The sequence below is a fragment of the Girardinichthys multiradiatus genome, chromosome 18, assembly GCF_021462225.1.
Source record: "Girardinichthys multiradiatus isolate DD_20200921_A chromosome 18, DD_fGirMul_XY1, whole genome shotgun sequence".
NCBI classification, from domain to species: domain Eukaryota; kingdom Metazoa; phylum Chordata; class Actinopteri; order Cyprinodontiformes; family Goodeidae; genus Girardinichthys; species Girardinichthys multiradiatus.
In genome coordinates, this window is record NC_061810.1 from 34,345,236 (window position 1) to 34,355,744 (window position 10,509).

Genomic DNA, 10,509 nt, shown 5'->3' on the forward strand with positions numbered 1-10,509 from the left:
GACCCAACACTCTGGATGAGCTAAAGGCCGCTATCGAAGCATCCTGGGCCTCCATAAGACCTCAGCAGTGCCACAGGCTGATTGCCTCCATGCCACGCCGCATTGAAGCAGTCATTTCTGCAAAAGGATTCCCGACCAAGTATTGAGTGCATAACTGTACATGATTATTTGAAGGTTGACATTTTTTGTATTAAAAACACTTTTCTTTTATTGGTCGGATGAAATATGCTAATTTTGTGAGATAGGAATTTTGGGTTTTCATGAGCTGTATGCCAAAATCATCCGTATTAAGACAATAAAAGACCTGAAATATTTCAGTTAGTGTGCAATGAATCTAAAATATATGAATGTTAAATTTTCATCATGACATTATGGAAAATAATTAACTTTATCACAATATGCTAATATTTTGAGAAGGACCTGTATAACCCATACGAATTCAAACATACATCTGTGTGGCCACATAAAGAAAATATTGGTGGATAAGTACTATTTCTGCAACATTTTGTAACAATTTTGTTTAGTTTTTAGGCCATGGACTCACTGACATCTCCAAGAGCCTCACATCCGTTTATGAAAAAGTTAAAATGTCTACCATTGACTACCAAATGAAGCCTCATCAATTGTTCAAAATCCAGTTTTTGTAACTGTGATGTAGCTGACTAGATCTGAAGATGATTTAGAGTGTTGCTTGAAAGATGGTTGGACTCATGTGCCTTGTGAAAGTATTCGTGTCCCTTTACCTTTTCCACACTTTATAATGTCACAATCGTAAATGTTTATGTATTTCATTGAGATTGTATGTGATAGACCAACAGAAAGTATTGCATCGTATTGCATGGTTTCATACTGCAAGTATTGCATGGTCATAAGGGAACGATACATGATTTTCAAAAATGTTTATTGATAAAAAACGTATGTTATTTCCTCATGGTGCCATCTAGTTTAGCAAGTGCACCAGGCCCTCCTGCAGCAAAACACCCACATGCCTTCTTGTACATCACACTGTGTTTACAGGCTTGCAAGCTTCTATTTTTTTCCTCCAAATGTAACGTGAGTCATTATGGCCAACACAATTTTAGCTTCATCAGACCACAGAGCATGTCTCCGAAGGTCTTTGTCCCTGAGTGCTTTATAAACTGTAATCTGGCTCTTTATGTTGGTTTGGGCGCAATGGCTTCTTCCACTCTTTGAGTCCATGTCAGTACAGGACCTGTTTGCTGTGGATGATGACACTCTCTTACCAGCTTCAGCCAGCACATTTCACACCAAAACATGTTTATCTCTGGGACAATGGTGCTTATGTCTGCATCAGTTGTTTGAGCAGATAAATGTGGCACTTTCAGGCATCTAGAAATTGTACCCAGGGATGAACCAGACCTGCAGAGGTCGGCAGTTTTGTCACTGATATCTTGGTTGATTTATTTTGATTTTCTTTAATTGCTGTTGCACAAGGAAGCAGTTTGTTTGTTTGAGGCGTTGCCTTAAAATACGAGCACATTTGTGCAAATAGTTAACTCAAATGTTGTAAATGAGCCTATCTAAGAAGCTACGAATGTCATGAATTCATCATATTGCCTCTCCCAAATTGTTCAAAGGCGTGATAAGTATCTGTTATTATTCTGGCATTTAGCTAATAGATACAATATTGGTTATTCTAAGACCCAAAACAGGAAAGGTTTTGTCAGACTTATTATCGGGTAGATAGTCAAGATTTTTTGACTTAATTGTTATTGGTGGCAGTAGCTTTAAGTACAACAGACTTTTAAATGCAATAATCTTTCTTATCTCTTACACTTTTCATGGATATTCAAGAATTAATTAAATTTAAAAAGTAGAAAAAACACCAATTTTACCTAAATACACAGCGGTATTCTCTATGTTAATGATAAGTGCACTGTCATCCTCTCCTCCCTTCATGTGATGACTGTGATCAAAAGCAGGTAAGCAGAGAGTAAATACACAAAGACCAAAAAATGTTTTCGGTAAATAAAAACGTTTTTAAAATAAATTCTTTAGGATAGAAGGACATTTTTTTTAAATAAACATTTTATTTCAGTGCTTGTTTGATGTTCAGTTAACCATGTAATCTACATGATTCCAGCACAAGTATCTATACTGTTGCTTTAAATTAAAAAGAATATGTCATGCAAGCACTAAATTAGGTTTGTAGCTGCTGGAGATTCAATTACACATCCATCAGCTGGCTCCTGAGTGTTCAGGGACTTATAATTTCACCAGACGTTCCCAATATCTGGTATACTAGTGTGTCTGAAAGTGTTGCACTCCATTAATACACCAGAGTGTAGGTAGGTCGAGGAGCTTTCAGGGCTTTATTTTAAATTTCAAGATGCAAAAGGTGTCTGCAGCAGGTGCAGCAAGGAGCTCAGCTGATGGTGGGATACTTATTATAGCCCTAGCAACAGAAACGGGATTGGAGGACGTGTGGAGGGAGCCCGTCAGCCATTGGCTGGCGTGAAGGACCTTTCAAAGCACAGAATTTCATCTCATGAAAGCTTCAGTGCAGCGGGCTGCAGCGAGAGGCTGCAGTTTGAGTGTAGGGGGGGTCCAGCAGCTTCCACTTCAGCTTATCAGTCAGTAGAAGGCTGTGTCTCCTTGTCTGAAATACAGAGATCTGAGGCCCAGATAGCCTTGATCTTTTGTGTGTACATGATATAAGCCAAGTGAAATGAAACCCTCAAAAGATGCGTTCCTGTTTTTATCTGGTATGGAATTATACTTTATGATTTCTTGTTTTTTTTTTTTTTTTTGCAGAAATGTTTTATGATTTGAGTCCTTGGGTGGTTTTAAAAGAACATCATGTATTGTGTGTTAGCTGTGTGAGCTGGCTGTGTCTTTGCTCAACAGCTGAAATAGACTCCATCTCATGCACTCCCCCACAAGCACTCAGCACATTCATCAGTGCAGGTTTATACAACACATCCAAAACCCACCTGAATGTGGATCCAAGCTTGCATATCTCACGCACAAGTTATGTGACCCACAGTTATAGTAAGTTCCTGTGTGGCAGTGTGTGGGCAAAAGGAAGATTTAACCCTGCAGAATGAAGAAGGGTGAGCTATGTGGATGCAAGGATGGCAATACCTGACTGAATTAGACAATAATGTATATATAGATTAAGAGTAACAAATAACAAATAATAAACAAATAACTTTAATGGACAACAGATGGAAACAAAAAGAAAATTATTTAACCATACAAGCTGTATGCCATTTTTATCCTTAGGTCAGATCCTCTTGATCAAACTACCTCATAACTTGTACATGCATGATGCTGAGTCACTGAAACAAGAATAAAAACAAAACCTAAGAACAAAAGCCAAATAATCACAGAGAAAATCAATGAAAAGTAAAAAGGAGCAATGTGTATTTTCTTGGCAATGAATGAAAGTCCCAGACATGATTTTCTTCACAAAAGAAACTCTGAAAGTAACATAAAACCGATTTGTTGTGTGAGCATTGGTTCTCCGTGCCGTTTGTCTCTTAAGAGACCTTCTGCTCTTCGCGACATTTAAAACTAAATCAAAGCAGCTGTGACATACTGTGAGCTCATGCAGGCTGACTCATTATGGTGACACATAATTGGCATACATGAGCAAGGTTGTGTTACTGACCTTAAGGCTTCCGGTTTGCCTCTTAAAACCATCCAACCATATAAGAAATTATAATTAAAAAAAGTCCATAAAACTGCTGTCCATGTGAATATATTAATAATCTATAGAAGTAGCAGCATTAATAACAATTCTGTTCAGCAGCTTTTTTAGTGTTTGTTCTGTTCTACTAAATTGCCTATGCTTTCCCTGTGATGTAATGGTGTGCATTAGTGTTAAATGTGCATATCCTTAACATGCTTGCAGGATTTTCAAAATACTGTAATAGATTCCCTTTTTTTAATGCTAGAGATTAACATGCAAATGAGGCATATAAAACGATACAGGCACAGAAATAAAGCACACAAAACAATAAAACGACCTATGAATGAAGTGCTTCCCCTCAAAAGCAAATTGTACTCATGGGTGACAATACAATACACTAGACCACCACGGAAATGGTGCATGTATAATTTAGTCATATTCTTTTTTATTATCATAGCTATTATTCCGGTTTTGTGCAACTGCTACATAATGACTCACATTCAAGATATTATGTCACTCAGGAACAGCTAAAAGGTATAAAAACAAATAAAAAAAATTAAACGTATACTGTTAGAAACTAAACATGGTCCATGTAGGTGGATTCATAACAGAAGCATTGAGCCTGGAAACGTCACCAATATTATTAAAACTGGATAGCATGACAGAAAAAAAGTACTTAAATACTGTTCAAAGAACAAAATATATCATAACCATATTTCAAAGTGACAAACACCAGTCGGTAAGATTAGGTAAGCACTGGTGGGTATTTTTTTCTTTTTTTAATCATCCTTTTTTTTCTTTCATTAACAAATTAAATACACATATTGCATGTCACTAAAGCAACGCCCATTACAGGTCAATTTTTACGATCACCATTTTGATATAGCAAATCAAAAAAAGTTAAACTAAAAATAAAATTAAAATAAATTAAAAATCAAAAATCAACATCAGACGAAGCCTGTTTTCATATGAATACTTAACACCCACAGTATAAGTTAATAAAGTCAAGCTACTGTATATAAATACATCACCAGCATGCACAATATTGAATAAGCGATATTATTGTTGTCATTACACTGAAGAAACAGTATAGTAGGCATGTGCATTTAATAAAACAAACACAGAAGTAAACCACAAACTCTGAAGCTGCTTTTAGCTTTTTTTTTTTTTTTTGTCTTTTTTTTGTAATTCATTTCGTTAAGTCTCTGCCTTTAGTAAACTTCACCTCCAAAAAGAATCAGTGGTTCCAGTAACACAACTGACTTATCTGTAAGATGCCAAAAACACTTTAATTAGCAGTAAGGAAGCTAATTTCGTCCATATTTTTTTTTACAATTAAGTAATCAATCCTGCAAAAATTTGGGGGATTTTTGCTGATTTTCTAGTTGTTAATGTTAGGTTAACAGCTTTCAGGGCCCTCTTGTCTACTACTGGAACCAATGCAATCTAGTTTTTTGTGAGGCTTCTCTAAAAATTGCCCATTCAAGCATTTTCTCTCTCAAAGTGACTCAAATGCATCTCTATTACGCAAAAATCTAAGTAAGCAGCTTATCTCGACAGAACAAGATCAGTTCCTATGCCAGTGTGAGGCTGCCATTTCAATCCAACAACAACCACTTCAGGCTGATTGACTGACATATCAGTGGTTTTTGGCAAATGTCAAAGAGAAAATCAAGAAGATGGAGGCCCCCTTTTCAACTGTCATATATATTTCTATATATTTAAACTAAGATTTTAACCTCCCACTCTCACCTCTCTTTTTGATTCTTTTCTTTTAACACATGGAAAAATAAAGAACTGCTGCTGCGGTAGTTTCATCGGCAAAAGCGGCTGCCAAAGTCCACCGGCCCTTCATAATTTTTTGATTTTTTGATTTTCGGACTGAGGCTTCCCTTTAGTTGTTGCCCTCCCCTCCCTCGTCATCCTGCTGGTCACTTGTCCACAGTGTCAAGTTGTCTCGGAGCAGCTGCATGATGAGAGTGGAGTCTTTGTAGGAGTCCTCGTTGAGAGTGTCGAGCTCGGCGATGGCGTCATCGAAGGCGGTCTTGGCCAGATGGCAGGCCTGCTCCGGGGCGTTCTGGATCTCGTAGTAAAACACAGAGTAGTTGAGAGCCAGGCCCAGGCGGATGGGGTGGGTGGGCTGCATGTGCTCCTTGCTGATCTCATGGGCCTCGTTGTAGGCCTTCTCCGAGGACTCCACCACGGTGGCCCTCTTCTCCCCCGTGGCCACCTCGGCCAGGTACCGGTAGTAGTCGCCTTTCATCTTCAGGTAGAAGACCTTGCTCTCGTGCTGCGTCTCGCTGCAGTTCTTGATCAGGAAGTTGTCCAGGAGGTTGAGCACATCCTGGCACACCGCCTCCAGCTCCTTCTCGATCTTCTCCCGGTAGGCCCTGACCATCTCGATCTTCTTCTCGTTGCCGTCGGCGGAGGTCTTCTGCTCAATGCTGGAGATCACCCTCCAGGAGGAGCGGCGGGCGCCCACCACATTCTTGTAGGCCACGGACAACAGGTTCCTCTCCTCGTTGGACAGGGCCTCGTTCAGCTCAGTCACCTGGAAGACAGACAGCAAATACCGTTAATTCTGAAGAACAACATTGAATAATCCTTAGCCTATTTCACAAACCGGTTCCGTCAAAAACCAGCAAACAGCATCCTCTGGCCGTTTAACCATCAACTAAACTGGCGATTTACCACCGACTTGAGCTGTCAAAAAGACTACCCCTGGTTGAAGTCCAGCGATCAATTATGTTTCCATGCACTTCACCACAACCCGTTAAAAGGTCTGTTAATAGCAAGAAGTTACATTTCTTTTCCGTCATCGTTATCCCCCCACCCTCTCTAAACTTTAGGATCTTGATAACTAAGATCTAGATTAGATGAGTTATTAAACTGAATTAAAAGTCAATGCAAATAGCTAAAGATATTATGAAAAGTAGAGTTTTAGTGTATGGAACATAAAATATCACAGCTGACCAAATATTGCATCTAAGCAGTACCCTCAAAAAACAAAGAAGTCACTTTTTATGCAAAATAAAGGTGGAGAGAAAGATATAAGGTGTCATGCATAAAATAATTGTCCAAATCCTCTTCTAGGTTTATCGTCATGTGTGGCTCTTTTTTAGCTTTGTTCCATTTTCTGGCATTATTACCACAAAAAAAGCATCTGAGCCTAAAGTCTAGTGAACAATTCTCTCTCTGCTCACTTCGCTGTGACCCATCCAATGTGTTATTGAGAAAACATTATGCACATGACACAATGATCCTTAAATACCCCAGCCAGACTGTCTATTGTCACTATGCCAAACCCTCAAACTGCAAAGTCAGCTAACCCCTAAATAGGTGGGCCGATATATAGCTGTGACTACCTTGCTTGGCACCTCAGGGGCATAACAGTGGCGGGCTGACTTCAACCCCCCCTGCCACCTCAGACCTCTCAGAAGACACAGAAGTTTCAAAAATGAAAACACCATTGAGAAGCCAAAACATGTAGGGCTGAAAGACAGTTTTATTTGTTTTAAAAAGGGTCGGAATCCTCCTACAGGGTTAAACAGTTAGGGGTATGGGACACCTTTTTAGTTTTGTTTTATCTTCTGGAATAATCAAACAGAAGAAACTTCCCCTGGCTGAATTCCAGTGTCTGAAGGACAGATCCACCTTAAAGCCTTCGGCCATCAGGTAAATTTCAACCGGCTGCAGGCTCTGTTGATCCCCTTGAAATAGACACAGAAACATTGAAAAGCATCCAAATCCTTGTTGTTGTGGAGACTATTGATCATTGAAAGCCCTTCAGTATAGTTTGGAGAAAAACCTCCCTTGGTTTCATCCACAACTTCCTTTTCTCTGCTTCTGATTCGAATGAAATCACATCGCTTGAGAATGAACTTTAATAACGATTTCCCTAGAGGGAAGAGATCATTAGATTATCTAGCTGTACTCATTTGGCTGCAGACCATCCTCCTTCCACAGCATAGAGGGTGAACGATATTTCACTCGTCATGCGCAATTCCCAGTTTCCATGGCAATCCATTCATTTTGTGCACCAGTAGCTCCAGCTGCCACGTGTGCAGCTAATGCCAGTTAGCGAGAAAAGATATTCAAGATAGTCGGAGGCAGCAGTAAGGGCAGCTGAGTGAAGGGAGGTTAGCGACAGGAAAGGAAAGAGGAGGGACGGAGACGATTAAAACGTTCTCACGAGCACTCGAGAGGGGCAGCTGCAGTAAAAACCGTCACCACACATGTCCCAGTGACCTTCTCTCTGGCTCAAAATGACCTTTTTACCTTTTGTGACATCACTCTAAGCTGGACTGTTATATTTAGACTTGGATGCATCAGTTGAACATTCATGTGTCTAAAGTACTCAGAGGAATTTGAACGGATCGTGGCTCCTGTCGGATCAAAACACATCTTACAGAAAGCTGCTGTAATGACTGCTCCATATTTAAGGAGAAACCATTTCTCATTTAATATTCAGTGCTCAGTCAGGATGGAAGAAGGCGATGTCACAGCGAGTGGGTGGAGAGGGGATGGACTCATCCAAGTTTCCTTTTATTCCATAATTTGATGCTCAGGACCAAACGGGTCAATGGTATAATTGTTTATATTAAAAAAAAGTGCTGGTATCGAAATTGTTGATTATTTAAAGTGAATATGTGTGAGTTTTAGAGAGTACCTCTATTTTTCATGAGGCTAACATGAAAGTGACTGGGCCTCCCCGTTTGTCATTTTTGGGGCTGCAATAAAATAGGGATTCCCTTTGATTAGAGGATGAGTGTGCAGACCCCTACCAGTTTGGGTCCAGTTTGGACCTCACTGACACAGTAGACTGTGTAAAAGGGAAAGGAATCCCTCCTTGTCAACCTCCTGCAACAAGAAACCCCCCGATGATGAATATTGTAAAAGGGGAGGGGGGCTCGCATCATACCAGAGAAAATTTTCCTCCATTAACAGAACCGGTTTTAATCCAGGTATGAGCTCAAGGATGCTGCCGGTTCCAATGACACAGCAATTTTCCAGTCTTAATATGTCATAAAGGGGCCAGAAGAAAAAAAGAGAAGAAAAAGAAGGAAGGCAGGCAAGCAGACAAAGGATCTGTCCTCAGCGGTGACCAATGAGAGCTGGGAGAGCTAACGTGAGGCAGCCCATCCATGTCATCCTCTTCACATCAGCTATTACACCATTAAAATCAGGGTTAACCTGAAAATGACTCAAAATTGCTGCCTCGACACACACAGCAGCACATGGACACACATCGAGGAGATGGCAAAGAAGGAAATCTAATCAAACTGACTCACTGCAATATGACAGAATATTCCAGAGAGAACCTGCGGCTCCTACCTTTGTTTAAAAGGAGAGAACTGCTCTTTAGGTGCTACTGGATCCATCAAACCCAAATAAAACATTTTACTGGTTCTAAAAAGGAGCAGTTGTGCATCTGTATTATCTGTATAATGTATGACAAAGAGAGGAGGAGATGGAGGAGGAGTGGGAGTACGGAGGGAGGAGGTGGTGATGGTGGAGGTGGAAGAGGAGGCAGCAGCAGTTGATAGGCTTTTTCTGAGGAACCTCACATTGCTCCCAGCACCTCCTGCTCCATAATGGAGGACGAGGAGATGGGGTGGTACCAGAAAATGTATGAATAAATTAAAAAATCTGGTAATACATCACAGCAGGACCATTACATTGATGCAAGGTTCCTATCTCAGTATAGAGATGAAGTCTGGGCCTGCATGCATTTCATTGTAATATCCTCTGAGCCGACAGAAAGGCACCGCCCAATGAGCAGCAGCAGAACACGGTTTGGACCCGACTCAGAGGAAAAGAATAGAGGCCGGAGCTGCAGTTTAGCTGATGACAACGCAATAAAGAGATTTGCGGTCATTTTACAGCAGCTGCTGAGTGTGGTGCGGTTAAAACCGAACCTTTAAACACAAACAGAACCAGAACCATATTCACACCGATCCATCGGTCATCATTGTTCCCTTCTGCTGGACTGGACTTACCGACTTCATAGCTGCTGCCATATCATCATATCTCTCAGCCTGCTCAGCCAGCCTGGCTTTCTGCACCAGCTGCTCGCGGTCGACCATTTTCTCGAATGATTAGTGGGAGGTTTGCTCGGTCGAGCTGCGCGACGTGGGCTTCGTGGATGAAACGCCTGATATTTTAAATCGCAATGCAGTGAAATCCAAGGCGAAGCGAGCGCTGCAGCTGTTCCCTGCTGTCTGTCTGAGCTCAGCGCAGACGGGACACCCTCTCTCCTCTCTCTCTCTCCCCCTCCCTCCATGCCTTCCTCCTCTTCCTCCTCCTCTTCACACACTCTCCACGGGCTGCGTCATCACTCGGGAAGATGGGTGTGTGTGCAAATGATGTAACACCCCATACATGGGACCCAGAGAGGAGTGTGGGGATAGATGGGTGCAGGGAGCAGCAACGCGCTAAAGGCCTTATGGGAAGTGGAGTTCTTTGAAGTGGCAGCATGCTGGAGCTGAAAGCAAATGTATTCATGGCATTTTATGGCAAGCTTTGTAACATATAATGAAAGCATGTGTAAAAAAAATCAATTTGTAGATATTGTTTACCCCCTTATATTTTGATGTAAATTTAACAATTGGTCTGAAACTTTACTCAAAGATTTTGGTCCACATTGTCATCTTAAACATCTTGCAGTTGGTGTAGATTTGTCAGCTGCACATCCATTATGCTGATTTCTGGAACCACCAAATCCTGCTTTAGGTAGCCATCAGAAGATGGTCACAGTGTGGTCAAGAAGGGATGGAGATAGTCAGCAGCAACACTCAGGTAGCGTGTGGTGTTTAAATGATGCTCAGTTGAAACTAATAAGCCTGAACTTATGT

The 10,509-nt window shown here is 40.9% G+C and overlaps 1 protein-coding gene across 1 annotated transcript; it reads right to left on the minus strand.

The window, feature by feature from the left end:
* Positions 1–4,078: 4,078 nt before the first annotated feature.
* On the minus strand, positions 4,079–9,931 carry ywhag2 (3-monooxygenase/tryptophan 5-monooxygenase activation protein, gamma polypeptide 2). Its single transcript, XM_047392187.1, has 2 exons — positions 9,655–9,931; positions 4,079–6,206 (listed from the first exon to the last, which is right to left on the minus strand). Exons 1-2 carry the CDS (start codon positions 9,739–9,741, stop codon positions 5,550–5,552), a joined length of 744 nt encoding a protein of 247 aa, XP_047248143.1. The 5' UTR covers positions 9,742–9,931; the 3' UTR covers positions 4,079–5,549.
* Between the last annotated feature and the right edge of the window lie 578 nt (positions 9,932–10,509).